This window comes from Lentinula edodes (genome assembly GCF_021015755.1).
Source record: "Lentinula edodes strain Le(Bin) 0899 ss11 chromosome Unknown C8R40scaffold_13, whole genome shotgun sequence".
NCBI lineage: Eukaryota > Fungi > Basidiomycota > Agaricomycetes > Agaricales > Omphalotaceae > Lentinula > Lentinula edodes.
In genome coordinates, this window is record NW_025764319.1 from 805,302 (window position 1) to 828,451 (window position 23,150).

The 23,150-nt window shown below is 46.6% G+C and overlaps 12 protein-coding genes across 12 annotated transcripts; 5 read left to right on the top strand and 7 right to left on the bottom strand.

Moving 5' to 3' along the window:
• Window positions 1-167: 167 nt before the first annotated feature.
• C8R40DRAFT_1042972 (NADH dehydrogenase 1 alpha subcomplex assembly factor 3) lies at window positions 168-949 on the top strand (the record flags this gene model as incomplete). The annotated part of the gene is made up of 3 exons (XM_046224127.1): window positions 168-594; window positions 659-759; window positions 815-949. The coding sequence occupies 3 exons, from the start codon at window positions 168-170 to the stop codon at window positions 947-949; spliced, it is 663 nt and encodes a 220-aa protein (XP_046087606.1).
• A 1,097-nt stretch (window positions 950-2,046) lies between these two features.
• On the top strand, window positions 2,047-4,334 carry C8R40DRAFT_144239 (uncharacterized protein). Its single transcript, XM_046234161.1, has 10 exons — window positions 2,047-2,256; window positions 2,320-2,361; window positions 2,410-2,466; window positions 2,526-2,577; window positions 2,631-2,668; window positions 2,726-2,801; window positions 2,863-2,967; window positions 3,030-3,035; window positions 3,088-3,698; window positions 3,752-4,334. Exons 1-10 carry the CDS (start codon window positions 2,142-2,144, stop codon window positions 4,030-4,032), a joined length of 1,383 nt encoding a protein of 460 aa, XP_046087607.1. The 5' UTR covers window positions 2,047-2,141; the 3' UTR covers window positions 4,033-4,334.
• A 601-nt stretch (window positions 4,335-4,935) lies between these two features.
• C8R40DRAFT_1100435 (uncharacterized protein) lies at window positions 4,936-5,847 on the bottom strand. The gene is made up of 3 exons (XM_046227893.1): window positions 5,759-5,847; window positions 5,374-5,704; window positions 4,936-5,198 (listed from the first exon to the last, which is right to left on the bottom strand). The coding sequence occupies exons 1-3, from the start codon at window positions 5,765-5,767 to the stop codon at window positions 5,056-5,058; spliced, it is 483 nt and encodes a 160-aa protein (XP_046087608.1). The 5' UTR covers window positions 5,768-5,847; the 3' UTR covers window positions 4,936-5,055.
• A 133-nt stretch (window positions 5,848-5,980) lies between these two features.
• C8R40DRAFT_1042887 (Ndufa8, NADH-ubiquinone oxidoreductase complex I 19kd subunit) lies at window positions 5,981-6,814 on the top strand (the record flags this gene model as incomplete). Its single annotated transcript, XM_046224119.1, has 5 exons — window positions 5,981-6,137; window positions 6,245-6,332; window positions 6,403-6,475; window positions 6,528-6,587; window positions 6,725-6,814. The coding sequence occupies 5 exons, from the start codon at window positions 5,981-5,983 to the stop codon at window positions 6,812-6,814; spliced, it is 468 nt and encodes a 155-aa protein (XP_046087609.1).
• A 332-nt stretch (window positions 6,815-7,146) lies between these two features.
• On the bottom strand, window positions 7,147-7,764 carry C8R40DRAFT_1169626 (uncharacterized protein; the record flags this gene model as incomplete). The annotated part of the gene is made up of 2 exons (XM_046231400.1): window positions 7,147-7,577; window positions 7,632-7,764. 2 exons carry the CDS (start codon window positions 7,762-7,764, stop codon window positions 7,147-7,149), a joined length of 564 nt encoding a protein of 187 aa, XP_046087610.1.
• A 270-nt stretch (window positions 7,765-8,034) lies between these two features.
• Window positions 8,035-10,416, top strand: C8R40DRAFT_1100440 (uncharacterized protein). Its single transcript, XM_046227894.1, has 9 exons — window positions 8,035-8,387; window positions 8,487-8,661; window positions 8,778-8,927; window positions 9,069-9,176; window positions 9,242-9,391; window positions 9,517-9,585; window positions 9,691-9,765; window positions 9,822-10,271; window positions 10,331-10,416. The coding sequence occupies exons 1-8, from the start codon at window positions 8,197-8,199 to the stop codon at window positions 10,110-10,112; spliced, it is 1,209 nt and encodes a 402-aa protein (XP_046087611.1). The 5' UTR covers window positions 8,035-8,196; the 3' UTR covers window positions 10,113-10,271; window positions 10,331-10,416.
• C8R40DRAFT_1100443 (small secreted protein) lies at window positions 10,398-11,046 on the bottom strand. The gene is made up of 4 exons (XM_046227895.1): window positions 10,971-11,046; window positions 10,836-10,909; window positions 10,684-10,767; window positions 10,398-10,631 (listed from the first exon to the last, which is right to left on the bottom strand). Exons 1-4 carry the CDS (start codon window positions 11,002-11,004, stop codon window positions 10,566-10,568), a joined length of 258 nt encoding a protein of 85 aa, XP_046087612.1. The 5' UTR covers window positions 11,005-11,046; the 3' UTR covers window positions 10,398-10,565.
• Window positions 11,047-11,067: 21 nt separating this feature from the next.
• C8R40DRAFT_144124 (uncharacterized protein) lies at window positions 11,068-12,553 on the bottom strand. Its single transcript, XM_046234160.1, has 2 exons — window positions 11,664-12,553; window positions 11,068-11,609 (listed from the first exon to the last, which is right to left on the bottom strand). The coding sequence occupies exons 1-2, from the start codon at window positions 12,181-12,183 to the stop codon at window positions 11,230-11,232; spliced, it is 900 nt and encodes a 299-aa protein (XP_046087613.1). The 5' UTR covers window positions 12,184-12,553; the 3' UTR covers window positions 11,068-11,229.
• A 1,544-nt stretch (window positions 12,554-14,097) lies between these two features.
• On the bottom strand, window positions 14,098-16,479 carry C8R40DRAFT_1169630 (uncharacterized protein; the record flags this gene model as incomplete). Its single annotated transcript, XM_046231401.1, has 3 exons — window positions 14,098-16,083; window positions 16,133-16,246; window positions 16,297-16,479. 3 exons carry the CDS (start codon window positions 16,477-16,479, stop codon window positions 14,098-14,100), a joined length of 2,283 nt encoding a protein of 760 aa, XP_046087614.1.
• A 234-nt stretch (window positions 16,480-16,713) lies between these two features.
• Window positions 16,714-17,940, top strand: C8R40DRAFT_1100455 (uncharacterized protein). The gene is made up of 2 exons (XM_046227896.1): window positions 16,714-16,928; window positions 16,982-17,940. Exon 2 carries the CDS (start codon window positions 17,108-17,110, stop codon window positions 17,729-17,731), a length of 624 nt encoding a protein of 207 aa, XP_046087615.1. The 5' UTR covers window positions 16,714-16,928; window positions 16,982-17,107; the 3' UTR covers window positions 17,732-17,940.
• Window positions 17,941-18,116: 176 nt separating this feature from the next.
• On the bottom strand, window positions 18,117-19,973 carry C8R40DRAFT_1169632 (uncharacterized protein; the record flags this gene model as incomplete). Its single annotated transcript, XM_046231402.1, has 9 exons — window positions 18,117-19,008; window positions 19,074-19,079; window positions 19,137-19,226; window positions 19,281-19,356; window positions 19,411-19,451; window positions 19,515-19,566; window positions 19,626-19,682; window positions 19,751-19,792; window positions 19,844-19,973. 9 exons carry the CDS (start codon window positions 19,971-19,973, stop codon window positions 18,117-18,119), a joined length of 1,386 nt encoding a protein of 461 aa, XP_046087616.1.
• Window positions 19,974-22,006: 2,033 nt separating this feature from the next.
• Window positions 22,007-22,724, bottom strand: C8R40DRAFT_1160289 (uncharacterized protein; the record flags this gene model as incomplete). Its single annotated transcript, XM_046229998.1, has 2 exons — window positions 22,007-22,622; window positions 22,678-22,724. The coding sequence occupies 2 exons, from the start codon at window positions 22,722-22,724 to the stop codon at window positions 22,007-22,009; spliced, it is 663 nt and encodes a 220-aa protein (XP_046087617.1).
• Between the last annotated feature and the right edge of the window lie 426 nt (window positions 22,725-23,150).

A 23,150-nucleotide genomic window follows, 5' to 3' on the forward strand; every position in this document is an offset into this window, starting at 1 on the left:
AATGAGAAAGTACAAAGAGCAAAAAACATAATGTATCTATTGAAGAGACTATTCCTTTCAATACATGCACAAAACTTTTAGAGCCTGGCCGCAGAGCCGAGCTCTGGATCTTTAGGCGCCATGACGTAAGTACTCGCGCTTGACCACGCTCGTCGCTCGACCACAAAATGAAAGCTTTCCAGCGAATTCCCTGTCATTTTTCTGTAGGAACGACTTGCTCTAGACCGGGGCTTGCTTCATTTCCTTCACTACTAATCTCAAGAACGAAAAAACAAACTTACACCAAATCTGTACATAAACACACCGTGACACCTCCTTCAACCCGGACCTTTCATTCGACTTCATCGTATTCCAATAATGGTCCAACAGCCAAAGCCCAACCATTCACAAACATCCTCGCCTCTGACGTTCCTCCTCCTGTCCAAGTCGCCTCTATATCACCAAGTGGAATCGAATTGACGGATGGATTGATTATCCCTGGAGCTTGTATTTTTTTGGAAGGAAAGGTCTTCCTGTGGGATCCTCCGAAAACATTTTGGGAAGGATGGAAGGAAGAGCATTTCGATGTCTTTGAGGTTGTCGTGCCGAAACCTGGTTAGTGAGAACAGTTTAATATCCGAATGCAAAGAAGGTCGATTCATTTCAACAATGACGCTAGAGATTCTATTGCTTGGGACTGGAAAGACGATATTTCAGCCGCCGCCGTATATCAGGGAGCATTTGAACAAGATGGGTATCCAGCTTGATGTTATGGATACTGTATGTATTCAATGGATTTTCCTCGACCCTCACATGTACTCATCCTCTCTCACAGAGGAACGCGTGCTCAACGTACAACTTGCTTTCAGAAGAAGGTAGAAGAGTAGCTGCTGCTCTGCTACCCCTTGCGCCTCTTGCGTGGCAGAAGAAGACTGAAGAGATTCCAAAGTCGAGTGCTATGTCGAATTGACCAGCGATTAGGATATATCAAGAGGCAACAAGATTAGTCCTGGTCTCAACACTACCGCTCTATCCAAAAGAAATCTTCTTCGTCATACTCAGTGCCTTTTTGTTTGCCCTTTTAACTGGCGGCTAATACCGAACTATGAATTGAAGTCTGGCGTTTCCCTCGTCGATATGTGGATCAGTAGCGATTACTTGGAGCAATTGTCTGGAGGGTTGAGGTTTGGTTGACTTGGTGGGACAGATAACCAGGTTGATTTAGTTTGAATGAGAAATTGCGAAGTGGATGGATAGACGGATACAAAAAATTTCTTTGGGTCTCACCGGTCCCGCTTACCTTTACGCTTAGTCTAGGTTCTGGAATTCTTATTTTTGGAGACCTGTTCTCGGTTGCATTGAAAGAAGCACTTTGAACCGCATACACTCGGCCCCGTCTGGCTCAGGAATATATCTGACCTCCTGTCGAGTGCATCGACACAGCCTACTATAAGGGCAATAATACATCAAATGTCTTATTGCAACGACGTCGCGGTTGCTTTACAAGGCGGAAGAGCAACGTGCATACTGATAAACAAGCCGCCATTATATTACAAGGTGCCTACTCATAAAATTTCTTTGAATTAGCCCTTCTATCTGATATCGTCGCAGATACAGTATTTGGATTTCGAAGGAAAGGAAGGAGATGATGCCAAGGCGTCGAGCCAAGATCTTGCATATGGACCAGGTTCACTGTAATGCCATCTTTCACATTCTCAACCGATACACTAGTGAAGTGAAACGTCGGAATCGGCACAAAGCGAAGAAGATCAAGCTGAGGTTTTGCGAAACTGATTATTGTCGTCGTGAGTCTTTTTCTTCGGACAATGGATGTATTCGTCCGTTTGGCACTCGGGTCAAGTATTGAGGGATCTTATACTACGCATATATCATCATGATTTGGCTGACACAGAACATGAAGAGGATACGTGCGGCTTCGCAATATTCGGTTCAAAATTCGAAGCACGCTGATGCGCATGCGCCAACATCGATGGTGATCATTCACCGGGTGACCACTGACAGGGCAAAAGCAGTCAAAGGCATTCGAAGTAACTGATCGATCCAGGTACAGCGTTGGATAAATAAATCGTATGCCTCAGAGTTTTAGTCTCTGGCACTCCCTCTCAAATTCAACGGTTGGAATTTCCGATTTTTCACCTTGAATGGTCTTGCTCTTCCTCCTTCTCTTGGTGGCTCTATTGGCAAAGGCGGATGGAGATGTTGCGTGCACAGGAACTGGGCTAAATTGGTACATCAACATGGTTGGAGAGAGTCCTTGTGAGTCCCGTTTGATTCATGAATTTCGTTTCTTAGAAAAAAAAATGTGAACTCTCCCCGCAGGTACGACGTACGAAAGACTTCGTCAAATATGCAACCCGTCATGTAAGCTCGAACCCGTCGGGATTTTGCTTCTCTGACACACACTTTCAGACCAAGTCGGTACCATGAACGTCAACACTCCTCCGGATGCTTGTGATGAGCAAGTTGGTAAGGCTAGGTCAAACCCTTATCTCTGTGTCCCGCTGACTCTGACCTCATCGAAAAAGCGGACTGCTGCTGCAATTCGGTTGCCTTCACCTTGAGCATGCTCTGCCTCAAGTTCGTGTATTCTCTTTTGATTGCCATGTCCAACTATATTCATGCCACCTTAGTTGCCAACAAGGAGGAAGCGGCAATGGAATTGACGCAGGTTAGTCAAGATATTTGTTTACATCTCGATGTTCTATGTTTGAATACTCGTTAAAAGGTAAAGGTGCCTACCAGCTCTACCTGCAGGGTTCTCGTTCGCCTGGACAATGGTGCAGCCCCGTCACGAACACGAGGTGCGTTTTTTCACAAAGGGAATTATCCAGTGTGACCAGACCAGAGTGGCGGCGGCTGAAGACCCTTTCCTAGTCTTCCAAATAACATCGATACTGCAGTGTGTGATCGCAACATAAAGATCATCGACGATATCCGTACTGGGCTCTTTTGGTCCGATGGGAGCTGGTACTTGCTTTTATCCTCCTGACCTCTTGTGTCGATTTTGATTAGTTTTGTTGCGAATTTAGGTTCTAGTGAGCCCTGTAGAAATACTCGATGGATGATCTCATACTACCCTTTCCACAGTGTCTGGTCATACGAGGCTATCAGTAAAGACGTAGGTGCAAACAACAACAACGCTTTCACGCACTGTCCTACTACGAGTATAAGCACAACTAGCACTTCCACCTCTTCTTCAGCCACGTCAACTTCGGTCTCCGGAAGTATAGCCACGGTAGCAGTTCAGGCTGTTGATACAACTGATATTCCTTTGTCTTCGAATTCAGCTAGTAGTTCAACCACACCCGCCAGTGTGACATCCAGTGCTGGATCTGCTTCTATTCCTGCCAGTGGTTCCACGATCATACTCGGGACAACTTTCTCCGTGATCCACCCTTCTTCTAATTCGTATTTCGGGAGCCCGCCTATGTCAACGTCGATATCCAGTGATGCTAACGGTACCACTCCTGGAAGCACTGAGGGGTCCAATCAGACCTTCTTGGCTCCATCTTCTCATACGAGTAAAGGTTTGATAAGTGGAATTGCGGGTGCAGCTATCGGCATCGTTTGTGCACTGTTGGCATTGTGGTTTTTCTGTCGCTCTTCGAGGAAACGCAAGGGTGCAAGCAGGACAGTAACACATACGCCGGCGAACGTTGAGCCTTTCGCCGATCGAGAGCCTTCATGGTATACAGCAGGTATTGTCGCTTCGTATCCATTGGGCGACTTGGCAATCTAATGCTGCATGCAGGTTCAAACTATGGAAAATCGACCCCCTTTATACCCCGGCCACGGAAATTGGAGCTTGAGAACAGAAGCAATTCGAGGATCCAGCTGGAATTGACATCGGCTTATTATAACGATCTGGAGACCGATGATCAACGCGATAGTAGCCATGGACTATACTCAGATGCGATGGCCTCAGATACGTTGTTCCCAGTGAGACACATTGACGCCGGGCCTGCGCGAGGGGTGGTGGAAAGAAGGATGTCGGGGAGCTTGCCCCCTGCATACGGCGAGCAGATACTTTGATTTGCAGATCTCTGTTCATGTTAGAAAGTAGTACGCTCTTGCTCTTCTTCTGGACTTCTTTTTTATACGGACACTGCACACCACTATGATATCACGACAAGATATAATTTTCACTCGAGATTGTTCAAAGTTTTCGGTATGCACTGCAAGCTTCTCAACGAATTTCCGCGATGAGCATACGAAGAAGCTCATCTTAGGATAAGATAAGGCCGGCGAATGAGAGACGCCTAGCGCGCATTAAGCGCTTAATCTCTTCTACTTCCGTCTCTCATCGCCTCACGTATAATACGCCATATCTTCGAAAATTCCCCCCCACCCTCCCTTCTGATTCAGTGTTTGGTCACTACACACCAAACGCTCCGGCTTGAACCACCGCATTCCGGGCATTTCCCACCCGTGCGGGGCCAAGCCCCAGCCAAACCTCGACTCAGAATTTCTAGGACAGGTGACTTACTTCATTACCAGAAGTAAGTCCGTATTAGTACAGTCTCGCAGCTACTTATCTTATCCCTGCCATCTGCTTGCTCTAGACCATGACTTGTTTCCTTTCCTTCGCATTCATATGTTGTGCCGAAACCTGGGTATCGCAAATTTAAATGCAACTACATAGATCCATATATAATGGCATCAACTTTAGAAATTCGAAAGTTCTGCTGCAAGGGATATTGGATGAGTACATAGAGTGTGTAGTATATGTAAAGCCCAGAGCTAGAACACGTACAATGTCTAGATATTCATCTCTATGGCGGCGGAAGTTAGATATAGTCCTTCCTGTGTGTTCAACGAACAACCTGCTCTCAGAAGAAGGTCGAAAGGCTCTTGCGCCTCTTGCGTGGAAGAAGAAGACTGGAGAGATCCCCAAGTCGAATGTTGAGTTGAATTTGATCAACGAGTAGAATTTCAAGAAGGAACGAGATGAATTAGTACTTGCTGTATATACGGCTTTACACGTTATTTCAGATTATCTTTTCCCTTACTGCAGCAATCGATACACCATTAGTCCTGCTGGAACCCTCCGCTCAATCACAAAGAATCCTCTTCGTCATACACGGTAGCCTTTCGTTTGCCCTTATTAACCGGCGGCGAAGATGGAACCGTAGATTGAGGCTCAACGTCTTCCTCATCGTCGATAGGAGGATCGAAAGCGACTATTTGGAGTGGTTGCCCTAGGGTTGAGTACGTTGAATTTTGAGTAAATTTGAGATACAGGTTGTCGATTTGGTTTGAATGACAAGTTGCGCGTGGATATGATCAAAGGGGAAGTAAAAAGGAATGTTATATTCAATTGGTTCATGTAGAAATAATATACGAAAGAAACTAGGAAAGATGTACAGTACATACCTTCCTCATCCTTAAACTGTAAGTACAGAACCTCCCAATTTGCCAGTTTGATCCCCTTAATTGTGGACTCTGGTTCGTCGAGAATGTCGTACTCCCTCTGAACATCAGCATTTCGATCTTTGCCTTTGATAACACGACACCGGCACAACTCGAAATCCCCCACCTCCTTAACTGGAGGTATGTCCTCTTCTTCGTTAAGCCCCGAGTTCAGCGCCGACAGTGTCTGCTCCTTGAGAAAACCGATGGTCGTTGAGGGTGGCACGGTGAAAAATAATGTTGTTTGATGCGTCCGAATCAGGATTTGGAAGATTTTCGGTTCAGACTTTTGAGGCTGGCCAGATAGATTAATTGTGTTTGTAGGAGAGACGTACCAGCTTATACTCACCAGGGGCATGCTATTAGACTTGAAGTGGCGACGTGAAGGTGGTCTTCAGAATAATAATGCCTCGGCGATCATTGGAAGATTGAACCCTAACCTGAACTACCCTTCTTCCCGTCATCACCCACTGTGTTGAGCTCCAACTCTGTAGAGACTCAACAGAGACAAGAACTTCTTGTGTATCCTTCTTGACGAAGAGAAGACCCCGGGACTTCTACATTCTCAACTATGTCCTCATACCAAGCTGGTTCAGTTGAAACCCGTCCGTACGTCGACCCGACACCTTTACCGGATGACATTCCCAAAGTACAAGAGCTTGGAGTGTCCAGTGGGCCGCTGAAAAGCGCGGCATTTTTCATTGGGGCTTATTGTAAAGAATATAATGGTGTGTTTATGTTGATGTTTTCTTGTTGCCTAAGAATGCTTAAAATGGGGCGGACCTGGCTATCTCGTTTATTTTCCGCGTGCATTTATTGGCGTTTCTGGTTATAGAGGACTTTATGCTTTGCAAAGCTGAAAGCCGGGATCCTGGTCATTGCTTGAAGGAAGGAAGGAGAGTAACACGGTGTGCAACGAATTTGTACGCTCTCATCCCTATGTTCCTTTTCTCTTCCTTCTTTCTCTGACTTGGGTGATGTGTGCGGTAACAGGATCACCAAGATGCGCGAGAACTGCTTGTCACAATTTCAAGAGCACTGGAACTGTTTGGAACGGAATAATCAGGTCTGTCGTTCAATCTCTGTTATTTTAAGGAAGCTAAGCTCGTCAATGCTAGGAATACTACCTCTGTCGGAAGCCAGAACGCTCATTAAATGCCTGCATGTTCGAGAAATTAGTGCGTATATTCCTGCATCCATTCCTTTTCTTCTTGATACGGACAATCCCTCTTGTTCTGAGAACTTACGCCAATACTTATCGGCGGTTTTTTGCTTGTGCTCTTGGCTATCACGGACTGACTCCTGCATATTGTAGGGCTTAACAAAAGTCATCCCGGGAACTCCTCAAGGCCAGAAACCGATACATGAAGTCGAGAACCCAATATTCAAGGCCATTCAGAAATGAGCACCTGTGCTCAGGGCGATGCGATGCGCTTGCGTGTGGAGCTGTCTTGGCCCACCGAGTTTCGATGTGCGCGGTCCAGGACAAGAGGAACATAAAGGGAGGACTGGCGAGTGACAGGGAGGAGAAACGAAGAAAGCAGGAAAGGAATCGTGCGATTCAGGATAGAAAGACGCAGGAGTCCAATATCATCTAAATCTACATTTCACTTGTGCTCATAAGGTTTACCACGAGAGCAACACTAATGTGTTCACGTAAAAGTGCTCAAACAACCCTATCTTGCTTCAATTGCAACTTGCCCATGCTAACGGACAGCTATCTACAGCTATCAGATTCTATCCCTTATGCTCGCGTTCTCTCCTCGACAAGTCTGGATAGACCTCCTTTGTCCACTTCTCTCCCGCAACACCTAGTGAGAACATGTTTGTTGATTCCGCCGCCCCTTCTTCCAAAAGCATCATGAGGGCATTGAGGTAGCCTGAATACGGTGCTTCATGGTCAATGTTTATTAGGTTCTTTAGAGCGCGAAAGTATAATCGTATTGTTGGAACAAGTTTCCTTTTCTCTCTTTGTTCCCAAAATGTAGCACGGCCGAGTTCATGCAAGTCCCCGGGCAGCGAGGATTCATCGTTATTGCCCAGGTTGAATTCTTTGGGTTGCTGCCGTGCATCAAGGCCAAAGCCTATGTCGCCGAAATACAGCCGTGCTTCTTTTCCTGTAGCGTCTTTCCCGTACCATACCTTGATGTCTACGGAAGGGAATTGAACTGAGAGAAACTGAATGAGTGTCATAACTAGATTTAGTACCATCACAATCTTACATTCGTGGTTCCGGGCCAACAGAGCAATAGCGGGGGGCGTCAAAGCTAACGGATTGGCGATTGCGGGGATGCCGAGGAGTTGAATGAGGAAGAGATAGATACATAGCAGGCGCGAAGAGAACGATGGTGCCATATTCGAGATCGAATCAAAACAGCTGCGAAGAGATTGTTAATGAAATTGCATTACACTACATTCAGCCCCAACAAAATTCGAGCCATACCTTTGCAAAGAGTAGGCAGTTGTACCGCTGGAGTTCTTTGAAGAGGTTGGACGAGTAATTTGGCCAGCAAATCTATCCTCGAATGGAGCAGGTCAAACCAGTTGATCACACACTGGAAAGAGAAAAAATTCCGCTCAACGGAATCGTAACAATTCAGCGTAACTGATATATCATGTGACTGCGGATAAACTATATCGGGTATATTGCCGGTCACATGATATATCAGTTGCACTGAATTTTGGTAATTCCGTCGAGCGGAATTTTTTCTCCTTCTGGTGTGTCAAGCCAGGTTGATTTACACTGAAGATACCCGCAACGGGCCGGAACACCTTAGTCGGAATTTTATGCTTTCTCCTCGACTACCATCAAGTACAAGATGCCGTCTTCACCCAACCTCATCCGGACGTTACATACATAATTTGGACACATGCCTTCGACGCCGCTCCATTCAACCACCAAAGCCAATAAGTCCTCAGCATTCAATATACCTCTCGAAATCCACTAACCCTTACTTCAATCTATCTCTCGAGGATTGGTTCGTGTTCGATACGCCTTTGTCTCTCGAGACTCAAAATTTTGACTGACATCCCCTTCTACTCTACCTTTGCCTTCCCAAATGATTGCCACCTCACAGGCTATTCAGACATAAAGCCCAAAACGAACCTTTGCTTCTACTATACCGCGATGATCCCTGTGTAGTCATTGGTCGGAACCAGAATCCTTGGAAGGAGGTCAATCTGCCGGCTTTGCGTGTTAGAGAAGGTGTACCTTTCATCCGGAGACGAAGTGGTGGTGGGACGGTGTATCATGTAAGTTGCCTTCGTGTTATATCCCATATTTTTGTCAAGCCTAGTACGACTAGTGCTGAATACCTTGTCGGATTTGTTCAATGTTCATTTCCGTTTCGTTGATTCTTACGATGTAGGATTTAGGGAACACCAATTTCTCCATTCATCTACCCCGAACCTCCTTTGACCGACACATGACGGCTCAAGTTGTCCTACGCGCCGTGTGTTCGTTAGGAATTGACGCGACGGTAAACGATAGGAATGATATCTGTGTCGGAAAGGAAAAGATAAGTCACGTTCCGTGTGTTCTATGAGGAACAAGTAAACTGATCTACTCTTTTTCCATTTTCCTTTTCCTATACTCGATTTCTCGTTTATCGTAATTTTCGCATATTACTTCAATGATTTATACTTTCCATGATATCCACGTCTCTGGGTCGGCGTACAAAATTGTGAGCCAGCGTGCGTACCATCATGGTACGATGCTCATCTCCACCCAATTAAACACTCTGGGTGATCTTTTGCACAATACAAAGGTGTATAGCGACATACATCTATAATACTTCTCTGAACAGAATCTCAAACTGTTTATAACTTGTAGGACACGATGGAAACCAAAGGCGTGGCATCCGTCCGCTCTCCTGTTCGGAATCTACAGCAGTTCAACAGAGGCGTTACCCACGAAGCGTTTGTGGATGCTGTCGTACACGAGTTTAGTAAGGAGTATGGAATTCGAAATGTGGATGGTGAGGTGAGCTTGAGCTTCTTCGTGGTATCGCCTCTACTTCTACTCCTTTACTGCCCAAACCATTTTACTTTCTGTTACGTTCGGAGACTATTGTGCTTACATATACCCCCTTTCGTTCTTCTATGTAGGTACAAATCGTGAGCGAGGCTAGCTGCAGAGATATCGAATATATTCAAAATGGGATGTCAGAACTTCCAGTGAGTTTTTTTACCTTCGAGGATCGAGGAATCAGTGCAGGGTCCATCCTTCGTTCCTTTTTTGTATTCGCTGTGGTTTGCTGAAAGGCTTTCGGTTCTGGTTAGAGTTGGGAGTGGGCGTACGGTCAAACACCAGAATTCACTTACACTGTCAGTCAAGCTTTTGAGTGGGGGACCGTCGTGAGTGCATCCTGTATCTTCCTGTCTTCAATCGCATCAACATTCGACGTTTCCAGACAGCCAAAATTCGATCCAAACATGGAATTATCCTAGATTGTGCTTGTTCACTCTCGGTCGCGGACGATTCGGTGTCCTCTATGCCCGCGATTCAACCGGGTGTGGTCGATTCGCTAAACCCTCAACTGAAGGATATTGAGCGGGCACTGCTAAACCGAAGATATGGATTCGTGTCTGCGATAGAGATCCTCAAGGGTTTAGGTATCAACGGTATGGATGACGAGACAGGAAGTGGGGTCAGAGCCGCGAAGGATATAGCGCTTTGGCTGGAAAGGATAATGAACAGCTAACTATTCTTAGTCTTGCCAATGTGTGGAAGGGAGATGCCTATCTACTTCTCCTCATCGGAATGAAGCGCTTTCTACAATCGTATGCAGGATATTGAGTAGTATGATATTAAAGACATTTCGAATGCAATAGAAGCCATTAGCAAGCGGTACATCGCTGAACTGGGATGGGAATGATTCTGGTCTCGGGTGCCCGCCTCCTGGAATGCTATGTGACGTACGCTTCGCAGTGCGTATTCTGTGTTATTAGGTGAGCGCGGCTTCGTTGAACACACTAGGACGAAAATCATGGTCAGTATGAGCTGCAGCTTGACTCGTCGCCAATGTGGCGAAATCATCTGTGTGAGTGCACCATTCGATTTATGTGCACGGCCAGTCTTGCATGAGTGTATGTATATATAACATTGAGATGTCAAATGTCGAAATACAGGCCTCGTGCGCAATGATATAAGTATATTATGCTGTCTTTTCCGTGTACCACACACTACTTGTTTCGAATCCAGGGGGTGGTGTAGGATCATCCTGAAGTGATATCAGTGAGCATGCACCGGAATTATGTCCAACAACCACGTACTCTTTGCCCTCGCTTATGGCCAGTTAATTGCTCGTCTCTCCTCATCATCATCTCGTCCCAATTATCTATGTTGTGACGGACCGGCTATATCAAGAAAGATATCCAAAAGCCCATGATGAAAAGATGCAACGGTAGAGGAAGTATCTACTCACTTTGCCCAAGTTCTGTGCTCTCGTGGAGACGTTCAGTAATGTACCAGAAACTCCAAACATAACTGTGACCAGGCCTACAAATGAGCGAAAGTCAGTACTGCGTACTCGAGTTACGGAATGCTTCAATTGTGCTACCGAAAGGAATGAGAGCTTCCCAAGGAACGGGCATGATGGCGGTCGAAATTGAAAAGAATATTTGCGAGTGTTTACACGCCGCTTTCCTTCCGAACATCATCATGAACGGATGTACCGCAATGGCCATAGACGAAAAGGTACGTTGGATTAAAATTGTACTACTAACATACTAATAAATGTCCCAGTCAGATTAACATTCGCGCTCAAAGAAGTAGAGAGCCAATGACAAAAAGGGACAACTCCCATAGATGAATCGACATCATTTCCTGGTACCATGCGGGTGGTCATTGAATGTAGACGCGGGCTGTGAAGCAAACAGCTGAGAATTGTCAAGCTCGCTGCCTTCGATCGGGGAATCGAAATGAGCGTGATAAGTCCGCTGGGGATTCGTTGGCACGCTGTGATCAGATGGGCCACTACTGTATTGGTATCCGGGATTCAGGCCATATGAGTGGATTGTCATATCGTAAGCCGGAGCACCTGACAGCGTTGTGCTCGGATCGGGTTCCCCAGTCATCTCTCCTTCCATTGCGGACATGGGATAAGGGTAAGATGAACTGCTCGCCGTTGTGAATTGATCGTCAAGCAGTGACCTATCCGAAGTGGGATGTTCAGTCCAGCTTGGTTGTTGCGAGGCCCCTTGAAACAGGTGGAGTCATAATTTTATTCCTTCGGAGGCGAAAACCAACTTACCGTGTTGCGGATGTCCAGTATCCGAGGGATATATCAAACCAGGGTTCATCGTCATCGTAGAGGTTGGAATATTTCCACCAAGGATGGCGGAGGGATGATAGTTGATATGACCGCTTTCCGCATTGCCCCCCGAAGCACTTTCTGGAGTCATTTGATTGAAGTGACCAGCATTGCCCCCCAAAGCACTTTCTGGAGTCATTTGATTGAAGTGACCAACATGACTACCGAATTCAAAATCAGGTTGGAGAGGCCTGAAATCCTCCAAGGGCGAAGGTTCTTGGCCAAAGTCATGAGATGTGTATCTCGAGGTGAGAGCGTTGGGCATGTATCTTCTGGTGTTGGGGAATGTGCTTCCCGAAATTCTGTCCATACTCTCCGTCTGCTCTGCGGCAGGATCGACTTTCCAAAGCAGAGACTCGCGGGAGGGTGCCTCGTAGTACCGCGTTTCCGTAGACTGGCCATAAGTAGGGACTGGATGAGAAGATAAGCTGCGAGCGTTTCTACGGGCAAGAGCGGACATTCTAGAGGCATAGGACTGAGCGCGAGAGCGGTGGTGCTGTAAGGGGCGTCCAGGAACTGGTGAAACCTGCTGTTTGCGCCTTATGTTAGTACTGAGGACCCCTTGAAGAGAATAGAAAGGCAAAATTCACCACTGGGTTCGAATCACTTCCTGAGTATCCCCCATTACTATCCGGATAGTAATAGCCACGCCCGGTTTGAGGAAATGCAACGTTTTTTTGAAACTTATTGGATAATATCTCGACCTCAAGTCTACAAGTGCATAATATTTGTAGCTCATAAGTATAGGCTTTCTCCCAGGCCCGTCACAAGACGAGCAGGCGAGGATTAAACGAGAGACATACGGGGACCAGTCGGGCTTGAGAGAAGAAGTTGAAGGAACAGTCTCGGAGGTAGGGGAGATTGAAGCAGTGCGTTCCATCTCAGATGGCAACGCGTCAGTCTCAGTGGAAGTAAGTTCGGTCTGCTGCGACGACACTGAAGGAGATGGAGACTCGAACCGAAGCTCTCCCTCTCGACCTTCAGAGGAACCAGTCGGCTCTGGAAGAATTTGCTTGGATAACATTCTCCAACCACCAAACTATAGGAATGATAGACTATGTCAATTGATCCGACATCGATAATCGACCCAACTAACCAACTTTTGATCAGGATATGTCACCACCTCTTTCACTTTCTTAGGAAGAGGCCGAGGACTTCCTTGAAAGTCATCCTTTCGTTTCGACCGGCGGCTCTTTTTTCCTACATCTCCCTCAGAGCTCTTTGACATGGGTAGAAAGAAGCAGAGGTAGCCTTAGTACGGTCGAGTGCCGACCTGCGTTGCATACTTATACTCGCACGAAATATCGTGTCGATGACATGCAGAAGTTCTACGGGCTGTTTCCAAAAACAGGCTATGCCTGGGACCCACGTTCGGACACGCTTAAAGCGCATTGTATGTTAATATACTTTACGGAATCTGGGGACTTTGTTGGTGAAAGACGAAAGATGTTTAGGAGAACGCGGACGAAAACTACACCGCTTAAGCGTGGCGTACCTACTTCTTATGGTACTGACACGTTGAAGGGCTCTACGCGTGTATTGAACAAGTCCATCTGATTAGAGAAAGAGTCGGGTGTCGGTCCATACTCACACTTTGAATTGAGGTCAATTGACACATCAATGGCATATCATTTGAAAGCCGCGGAAGCATTCGCTGGAAAACACAGGTTCTAACCTGCTCTTCCCCGAGTGCCCAGGGAGCAGGAACCAGTTGACAAGCTTATCCAAGCCTACAGCAGACCTATGAGAGTTTTTTTAGAGCTGTAAATTCTTGTGTGGCGCACCTGCTCCCAGCTCACTTGGACTTGAATGCCACTGTACATCCTAATGCTACACCAAGCTACCCTTTTGCTTGGTTTATATAGACCGGACATTATAGCCCACTTAAGTCAGTCGCTGTACCTCTCAGACCTCCCTCAATGAGCACGAAAAAAGTGCGCCACAGTTGCGCCACACAACGGCCATGATCATGATCGAAATGCTAATTTAGTAGTGCGGTGATTTACGGTGACCTACGGTGACCCGCGCATCCCGCGCAACACGTTGTTTGAACATGTCGTGAACTCCTCAACAAACGACGGATAAATTCTGAATGCTTATCATCGATGCATCATCGCTCATACATAAGTGTGGCGCAACGGAAAGAAAGCAATCAGCTGGCACGTGAATTGTTTAAAAACACTACCAAAAAACGGAAAGATAACATACGAGAATGTTTCTAAACAGATGCAATAAATGATATAGTCACAATGTGGATGCTGAAGTCTCTAAGTATTATGTGTGCATGGTAGATCTATAGCGAACATCGGGCAAGGAAGCAGTAAATTCGTAGCTGTGTATATTGCTTCCGATTTCATGCCGTCGTCAGACAGCGTCAGACCCGTTTCTTGGCCCGGGCCCTGGCTAAGCGCAGAGGATGGTCATTCGCCGATGCCTCGGTACCGGTGCCAGCCGTCGGTGCTAGCCCAACCGTAGACCTCGTCATTCTGATTGACGCCGATGCCCCTGCTAATTTATGAGAAACATCGAATTGTCTTCGAGTGGGAACAGAAGAAACCCGTGTTGAACTGGGTGTAGCAGACCTACCCTTGCCCTTAGAGCTGGAAGCAGGCCTCGTGGATCTATCATTATCCGAACTAGATGGACCATCTGTACCCTCCGAAGCCGAAGTCGACGCTCCTGAAAGTTGACGTCGGGTGCGAGTCGATAGAAATCCTTTCTTCCTTTTATCTGACGAAAAAGCATCAGATGGCTTTGGTATAGAACCTGTATGACTTCGTGAAGTGGGTTCAGATTCGGAGGTCGGCGGGCCCCCCTGACCAGGGCCAGAAGACAGAGAAACAACTTTCCGTCTCTTGCGAGGTCCTGCAACTGACCCTTCTGCAGGTTGTACTTCGTCTGCATTTTCCCCTGTAGGATTATTGGATTTTACATCGCCGAGTTGTGTTTCAACTGGAGACGCTGATGACGGAGATATAGGCTCGACATCAACGAGTACCCGTATGTCCTTTAAAGTCGTATCCGCGACAGCCTCGTGGACATCGGCATCATTTGATGGGGAAGGCGCACGAGACGATGACGATGATTCATTGGAAGACAATCGCTGCAAAGTGGAACCAGCGAATGTTAACGCGTTTGATCTTGTGTATCTCTGGGAATGCTCGGGAGGGAAGCTGCGACTATGGGACCTCTTCCTACCACGCCCAGTTGGTGAGATTGAGCGTATTGTGGTTGTCGCAGGGCCCGCACCTGGAGCACTTCCGAGAGAGGAGTCACTCATGCTATCGTCATTCTTGGTGCCGGATATGGGAATCAGGGAAGGTACGACTGAATGTGGATTTGGCAACGACATGAACGCACTGTCGTCGCCTGAGGATATAGACAAGGATCCTGAGTCAATCGAAGACGGCGAACTTCCTTGGCCCGATTTGGAAGTCGTGTCTAAAGGAGGTAAAAGAACGGATCCGGATAGATGTCTTCTTCCTTCTGTTTCTCGTTCTAGGTCAGCAAATACCGACCGCGCACTTGCGCGCAGCCGGATTGTCGACCTCGACATTGTAGCAGACGATGGCTGCAACGATAGAGGGACACGGGGAGTTTGAAGCGTTATGTTGAACGAATCTTCCTCTGAATCAGTACCCGCATCACCATCTGAGCTGTGTCGATGATTCCTCTCATCGTCATCCATCTCCATATCGTCTGTCTCTTCTGCGCTACTAGTTTCACCACTAGCTCTGCCATTGCTTTGAAAATCAGCTATCTCTATTATTTGATGATTTTCGGCCCCTCTATCACTTTCGTCGCTCAAGCCGTCATAATTTCCGAGGCCGGGGTGTAATGGCACACGGGGCGGCAAGAGCGACCTACGAAAACCCTGTTGATTTTCGCCATCGTCTTCTTCGTCTTCGTCTACAACAGGTGGAATCCAGATCGTGTGCGGACCTGCAGCAGAGCTTGCATCATATCCAACATGACCTTGAACAGGCAAACGTGATGACGTGACAAGTGGAGTAGGTGGATATGCGGAGGGTAGATTAGGGTATTGTCGCCATTCCATGTCTGCAGTTGGGTCTGCCAGGTGAAATGTGGAAACATGAACACTTGATTGCTGGAAATCGGAGGGCGGTATGTGTTGGTCTCCGGCTGCTGGATCTTCAGAGTATGGAGGGGGTATATCGTCTCCAAGACTTCTAGGTCCAAAAAACGACGGCAATAACGCAGCAACGGGTCGTAACGGGAAAGATATGATAGCGAAAAGAAGGTCGCCAATCAAACGGAACAGCTCAAGTGAATTGTCAATGGACTTTGTGTACGGTCGTAGCATAGGTCGCAAAAGATGAAGAAATATGGGTTCTGCGCCCTGACGTGAACATTAGCGGAGGACCGGAAAGAATAACCTTCTCACTTACTCTTGCTCTCGTGAATATGAGAAATAATATGACAAGAGACTTCAGCTCGTTATAAAAAGGTATGAAAAGCGAAATTATTGGCTCCACAAGTCGCTCGTATGTCGAGAAGCAGCACTAATTAGACAAAGTTAGTTCACGTTGAATGTTAATCAGTCGCGATCTACCCAAACAATCCAGACAGCCAAGCATCCCTTCAAATCGCGTTTCCTCTGAGTAACACTCCGTACAGTTGGTGGTTCTGCCTTTCCATTGCGAATTTTGTAGGGAGGTGGCTTGAGTGTTTTAAATGTGTCCCAAATATTCAAAAATAGCATAAACATGCGTAGGATTGGCACGATTAACGGCATGCTGAGTCGTTCAACGTTATAGGAACGTTAATGTTCGTTGTTTTCGATATTATGAGAGGTAGAAGAGCATAATTCGACCAGCCAGAGGTGGTACACGACCGAGAATCGAAATAGTTGAGGTCTGGTTGAGGTGTAAGCGGAGGAAGACACGCTGAGGTCGTGCGTGATCGAATTGGCCGGCGGCAAATATTCAATTATTGTCATCCGCAAACAGCCGGGAACTGGCCGGGAACGACTTTTTCTTTCATCCGCGAGCCTCGAAGCTGCAAGTTCTTGCATTCTACTCTATATAGAATCTCTTATCCCTATGACCATCAATCTCTTCCTCGAAGGCGCTAAAATTTGACTACAGATTGTATCGTGGCGCAAGTGCTGGTATACATTACAATAAGAGAGAAATATAAGAGTCGTTAGCCACTTACCCTCAGTGGGTCCATCTTTTCACAATAGTACGTATCGATCTTTTTGGAATAAACGTCCCATTTATTGTCCTTCCCATCAGGCTATAAAGTTGGCTCGTCCAACCATGGAACGGACACAATTTCTTCCACCTTGCTTCGAACTTTTTTTGCGCTGAGCGCCCTAACATTTATTCACTCCAGTCTTAAAGATCACACAAGCTTTGACAATGGACCAATACGTTCCACGAGACTTTGTCTCAGCTCCTGCACACACTGACTCAGCTCCCAGCACTCCTGATCGAAGTGCGGGCAAAATTCGCATTCCGCCGCTCAGTGTTATCCGCAAACCTAATACTTACACTCATCGCGAGATATTTGGTACCGATGATGAGTACGAGGATGATCGTCACCAAGACAACGACCCGCAGCGATTTCTCGATTCTTTGGACTTCGACCCCCATAACATGACCATTCCCTTCCCAAGTCCCAGGAAGATTGCGGGGTCAAAAAGAGTCGTTTCTGCGCAGAATGCTCAGAGGCTGAGAGAGCAAGCCGGGTGGAAGGCTGGTGAATTGAGTCGTGCTTCTGCTCCCACGCAAGAGGTTTTCCAGAGCATTACCGCTACCCCTAATTTAAGCGGAGGAAGCTTTGAGGAATTTCGCGCTGAATGCTATGCTCAGTCATATATTGCCACTGGTGGTCCTCCTCCTCCGTCTATCCCTCTTTCTGTCAACGCATTTGGCGTATACCAACCGGCGCAAAGCATTCCTCCTACCTTCCAGCCTTGTCTATTTGTTAATCAACCGCAGGAGACATGGAATACCAGCGATGTGGAGATGTCGGATGCTTGATGTTACCGTCTTACGCTAGTGACTTGGACATTTCTTCAGACTCCTCGGACCGTACATTCCTTCACGCATCCCAGAATCATGATTATTTTACAATCCTCTTACCCATTAGCATTGAATGATCTAGCTTCCGTCAGTCTACGTTGTGAACGATATCCATTTCTATTTATTCATGTCACCTACTCGAAGTATCTACATAGAAAATATAATGCATATGAACAACACTGTTGCGCCCAGACGAGTAAACGACAGTCAGGAAACCTATGTACTAGTTGAAACAAATGTAAATATTAAAGTACATGGCTATGGCGAAGTAGTCCTTCCATAAGAAGCAAATAAGTAAGAGGTATCCTGAAGTTTCGCCTCTGATATAGATCTCAGCATTTTATCAATCGAGTTGGTCCCCGTACGCAGGAGGTAACCTCCCGTCCAGCATTTCATCCGGGATACGCCCTCCATCCATATGCCTTTCCGGTATCGATGACATTATTGACAACTGTTCGCGTTCACTGTCCTCCGTGAACGCACCCAAGCTCTGATTATAACTATGACCACTGGGCGATAACATAGGCCTGGAGCTCATTGAGCCCATAGTTGTCGGTACAGGCGACGTTGGCTGATCCGCACTCGAATACAGTCGTGCACCCTTCTCTGTGGGCAACGAGCCTGTTAATATAGGCGAAGGCGAATCGAGTTGGGAGGGTGATTGCGGATAAAGTGGGCTCGGGGCCCCGTAAGCAGATATCAGGCCGTTTGGATAACCTGTGTAAGCTGAAGCGTAGGAAGGACCAGCAGCACCTGGAGGAGATGGAGAACTCATGACTGACGGTTCCCCTTGATAAACAGCTGGGTCGTGATATAATTTTGACGAGTTAGAGACTCCACCTGAAATATGAAAGGCAGAAAAAGTCAGCTCGGACAAAGCTGTTTCCGCAGGATCATTACCTCGTCTATTATGAGTTTCAGTTTCAGCTCCTTGAGGCGTGAATGGTTCGATTTTATTCTCGGGTTTCGTGGTTTTCGATCTTTCCTTGCGTTTCCACCAACAGAACCACACGATAAGAGCTGCTCCTACCACTCCAACGATAGTACCCACGACAACTCCACCAATTGCACCTCCGGTAAGATGTGATGAACTGGAGCTGATAGGGCTTGACGTCGCTGAGACAGAGACACTTGAGGCCGAAGAAGTATTATTCAATGTCGTTGAAGCGCAATGAGTGAAAGTGTTATTGTCATTTGATGCGATGGCTTTGTTGATGGTTTGTTGGGTGTATTGACTGCAGGTAAGAGTGCAACTTCAGCCCCGATTGCACTAGAATGGACTACGCTATCCAAAACTTACTAATACCTAGATTAATGAAGGATTAAAGATAGTCAATCACGATCGTGATGTAGTTTTGCTTACCACGAACCATCAGTCCAGAAAAGTGAATAAAGACTGTCGAAAAGCCTGATTTCCTCATTGCAGACAGCAGTTTGGATGGCGGTGGAAAGGCTAAGATACGGTCCTTTGGTTAAATAAGAACAAGGAAAAGACATTGGGATTCACGTTTGATTTGTGACCGGAGTGCAGGTTGACCCGTTCGTACGAGACCCTTCCAAATACAGTTGATAGTCACCAACAGCTGAAGCGGAATCGATTTAGTTGCCGATACCTAAGATGAAAATGATATACCCACCTGCATCATACCCAGATCCACCACCTATATTCTGCTGACAACTGAGGAGATATGTTGCTAATCAGGATCAATTAAGGCTAAGAAGAGACCTGGAGACGACGAACTTTAGGCAAAGCATGGCCAGTGCATATGCGACGGAGTTGCAGCAACAATCCGCTAACACAAAGAGTCCATTAGAATCCAAACAAAGGTCGTCGATCAGAGGTAATACGCACAGACTTGCTCGTCACATATATCTGGTGGAAGGGTAGTATTCATGATACCAACCTCGACTGTTTACACGGAAGAAGATAGGAAAACATGTGGGCTTGGATTCCTGACATCCGACACTAGCACTTACAGTCCGAATTGCATATCTGGCGTAATCGTTCGTAGGTCTTGCCTGTAAAATTAGTTAGAATGTTAACGAGAAGAGGATATTTATTGAACGAACAAGGGGTTTCCCCTGTTTGAGCAGAGTACCAATCCAGAGCAGTCCCTGAACATGTCACATTTCCTTCGGAAAGCACAGCGACGATGAACGTCGAGACGAGGACAGCCAGAAAGGCGGGAAAGACGAACATGGGGGTTTTGAAAAGACAGACCGAAAGCCGTATTATTTTGGCTCCAATCTGTCTATACAGATCGGGTGCTGTGTAAAATAATAATGATCAGGCAAGCTAATTTCACTCGCGGCTCGCCTAACACGCCGGCAAAGACCATTCGAATGATGCGAATGATGCCCTAGTCGAGTCGTAACTTGTGACGAGTGAAGCTTGGAAGGACCACAGAGTTCAGGAAATACATTGAGGAGGCTGTTGTACGCGAGATTGTCCTAGAAAACCGAAGTGCACAGGAAGTTTCGCCCAAAAGTGTTACTCCTGCACTGCGTTGCAGCTCCAAAAGCAAACGGTTCCAGTTTTCCAGATAGCGGAAGGCTTCAGTTTTCAAATGACAGTTCTGATGTCTTTCCGACGGTGAACTGAGAAAACCATTTGCAACGCCGTCGGGTAGCGTCGGACTGGCGTGATAACCTATCAAACCTCCAGATTAGCTCAGAGTGTTTGCTGAGTATTTGAAAAGTGAAAACTCGAGAGTGTGGAATTATATGCCCCTTTACGCTTTCATATAGCTGATATCTGCACGTACATACCATCGTTTGGCAACAGAAGAAAAAGAAAAGAGACAACTTGGAATAACGTGGAGAAGAGAAGACCGGTGCACCCGCCGGCAGATGAGACTTGAATTAAAAATTCGAATGGGTTGGCTTTCTCCCAGACAGAGGAGAAGAATTGGGCAAAGGAGAGAAACGGAGGCTCGTCGTTAAGCTGGGACGTGATTCGTGAAACTATATAGGATGCGATCGCCATATTATAACGGAGGAATCTCTTTACCTTGTCACCGGCTGCAATGCTCAGATGTACCCCGATTCCAAGAATCCGCCCCCATACCAACTTCGCCCACTTCTTCCCAGCAACAGTACTTTGTTTCGAAGAACTGAGTGGTTCGGCCTTCTTGTCTTGCAATAACACTTGCTCGTCGACAAAATGGCTTGCTGGACAACCCGGCTCAGGAGATGCGCACGGTGTCGAGCGTCAACAGGCGTCGGCGAGACCTAGAATCATCTTTCTACAAATCCCAGCTCCCGATATCTCGCTAAGGCCGAGCCGTCCGTCGCAATCCGCCAGAGTTTACACCGCAGATGAAAAGACACAACGGCGTGTAAAGCGTATATTCCTGCATTTTGTGCTTCAGCCTGGGAGGATGTAATCATGATCAGCAATTTGAGTAGAGTCCGCGATGTGTCACTAATCAGGTGATTACGATCCATTGTGTGACACTTGGCATCTTCGTTCTTGGCAACGCTTTCAAGGTAGATACCAAGATGGTAGCCATCGTCAATCCACATGGACCGCGATAGCTACGCTCCGGTGCAATTCCCGTCGGACACTAAACATCGAGAGGCTAGAGCCGGAAAACTTACATGCATTGGTATACTATGAAATCAGTTTTTGTGCAATATTGTGTGTCTCGGACCTTTTCTCGGCTCCACGTCTTGATTTCCATCAAATGTCTCTGTCTCTGCGTTTTGTCTGCATGAATCATAACAGTCTCTGTTATTGATCTGCTGAACCAAGCATATCGATATCGTTAACCCACTAATACATCTCAGAGTAGAGCATCCAGTTATTGTATGGCCTTTTTTGAATGCTTCAATTGTACAGTAATTCCAGCTCTGCGCCCAAATAGCTTGGCTCTGGCTTTGCGTTGCCACATCTTGGCTCTAAAGAGCCAGCACCCCGTTTCTATAAGGCCGTATAAGGCTTTCACTCACCGACCACCTGCTTCCCAACTAGTGACCAGTATCTTATCACTTACTTATCATGTATATACTTGGACCGACCAATGGTCTCTAAGCAACTTACAATTGAGCAGCCAATATCTTCTCAGTTACTTATCAAGTATGTACCGTGATTGACCAATGGTTTCCAAGAAACTTGCGTCTGAGCAATGAATATGAATGACAGCTATTTACTTCAAACCCTGAGGAAATTGAAATTCATCAGTTATTCATCCGTATTAAGGCATATCTAATTTTCAATAATTACATTTGGCGCTAAAACTCATTGGGATACATAGTTGCTGCAATAGCTAAGGCATCAATCCAAAGTTTGACTACTTCCTGCTCGCGGGGCAGGCGAATATAATGTTGAAGCTGCTGATCAAGGAAAGTAACCTGTTCAGGCGTAAGAAGGGCTGATGGTGGGTCCACTGCTACTTCATTGAGATTTGGTGGGGGGCCTCTGCGGCCAAGCCAAGAGCCTGATCCTTCATCTGCATAGTGCGACCGAAGTGTTCGCAACAGTGTCTCGTCCTGTAGTCCCTCCCAATCCACCCCAAACACCTCTAGCTCTTCATCAGTCATAGCGAATTGGCCAAGATCCTCACCTCGGATGCCATTGACAAGCGAATCAAATACAAACATATCTTCTGGACTACGGGCTGGACCAGTACGCTGTGACACTCGATGACGGTTCCAAGACTCTGCCCAAAAGGTAAGCTGTTCATTGATTATGGGTAGGAAAAGATGCTGAAGCAGCCATATATGGTTGGGGTTTGAGACTTGGAGACCATGATTTATTTCAAGGAGCGTGAGCATATCATGCCATGTTTGACTGCAGTAATGGCTGATATCAACCCATAAACGTTCAATACGGACATTGTGAATAGACCTTAGGGAACATGATATCAATATACTGGATATAAGATTGAATTTTAACGAAATACCTTCCCCAAATATATGAGCCACGACCTTCCCCACGAGCATGCTCCATGAACGCTGCTACCCAGATATTTTCAATGCCATGGTCTCCACGAACGCGTGATGGGAGCTGGTATTTCTCAGCTGCAGATAGGAAGAGTGAGAGAACAGTCTGTCCGCGGTTATTATTACTAGCCCGCAGTCCTGTTATCAGCCGTGAATATCCATCTATAAAACCATGGATAACAATCCCCCAGCGAATAAGTCCTGTATCACAATGGGTACTTGTTATTGGCAGCTTATGAAGGACAAGGGAAATGCTCACGGTGATGACCATCATGGTGCCATAGAGAATTCGGTCCTGGGACAGAATAACCTCGACGGCGGATACGAATGCGGTCAAAGACCCGGTGAATAGGATCAATTCGGACAAGGGATTGACGAATGCGTTCAAAAGGAACCATAATATTCAAGCGGCGAAGCATTCCATCAAGCATTC

Coding starts and splice junctions, on each gene's coding strand:
- C8R40DRAFT_144239 (XM_046234161.1), top strand. CDS start 2,142: ATGGTCTTGCTCTTCCTCCTTCTCTTGGTGGCTCTATTGGCAAAGGCG. Junction 2,257..2,319: donor CATGGTTGGAGAGAGTCCTT/GTGAGTCCCGTT, acceptor CTCTCCCCGCAG/GTACGACGTACGAAAGACTT. Junction 2,802..2,862: donor AGCCCCGTCACGAACACGAG/GTGCGTTTTTTC, acceptor CGGCGGCTGAAG/ACCCTTTCCTAGTCTTCCAA.
- C8R40DRAFT_1100440 (XM_046227894.1), top strand. CDS start 8,197: ATGCTTTCTCCTCGACTACCATCAAGTACAAGATGCCGTCTTCACCCA. Junction 9,177..9,241: donor ATCTTTTGCACAATACAAAG/GTGTATAGCGAC, acceptor TATAACTTGTAG/GACACGATGGAAACCAAAGG. Junction 9,586..9,690: donor ATGGGATGTCAGAACTTCCA/GTGAGTTTTTTT, acceptor GGTTCTGGTTAG/AGTTGGGAGTGGGCGTACGG.
- C8R40DRAFT_1100443 (XM_046227895.1), bottom strand. CDS start 11,004: ATGCCCGTTCCTTGGGAAGCTCTCATTCCTTTCG. Junction 10,910..10,970: donor GGAAGCTCTCATTCCTTTCG/GTAGCACAATTG, acceptor GCTCATTTGTAG/GCCTGGTCACAGTTATGTTT. Junction 10,632..10,683: donor GCCATAAGCGAGGGCAAAGA/GTACGTGGTTGT, acceptor ATATCACTTCAG/GATGATCCTACACCACCCCC.
- C8R40DRAFT_1100435 (XM_046227893.1), bottom strand. Junction 5,199..5,373: donor ACAGTTTAAGGATGAGGAAG/GTATGTACTGTA, acceptor ACTCAACCCTAG/GGCAACCACTCCAAATAGTC.
- C8R40DRAFT_1100455 (XM_046227896.1), top strand. CDS start 17,108: ATGGACCAATACGTTCCACGAGACTTTGTCTCAGCTCCTGCACACACT.
- C8R40DRAFT_144124 (XM_046234160.1), bottom strand. CDS start 12,183: ATGTCCGCTCTTGCCCGTAGAAACGCTCGCAGCTTATCTTCTCATCCA. Junction 11,610..11,663: donor TACTGGACATCCGCAACACG/GTAAGTTGGTTT, acceptor ACCTGTTTCAAG/GGGCCTCGCAACAACCAAGC.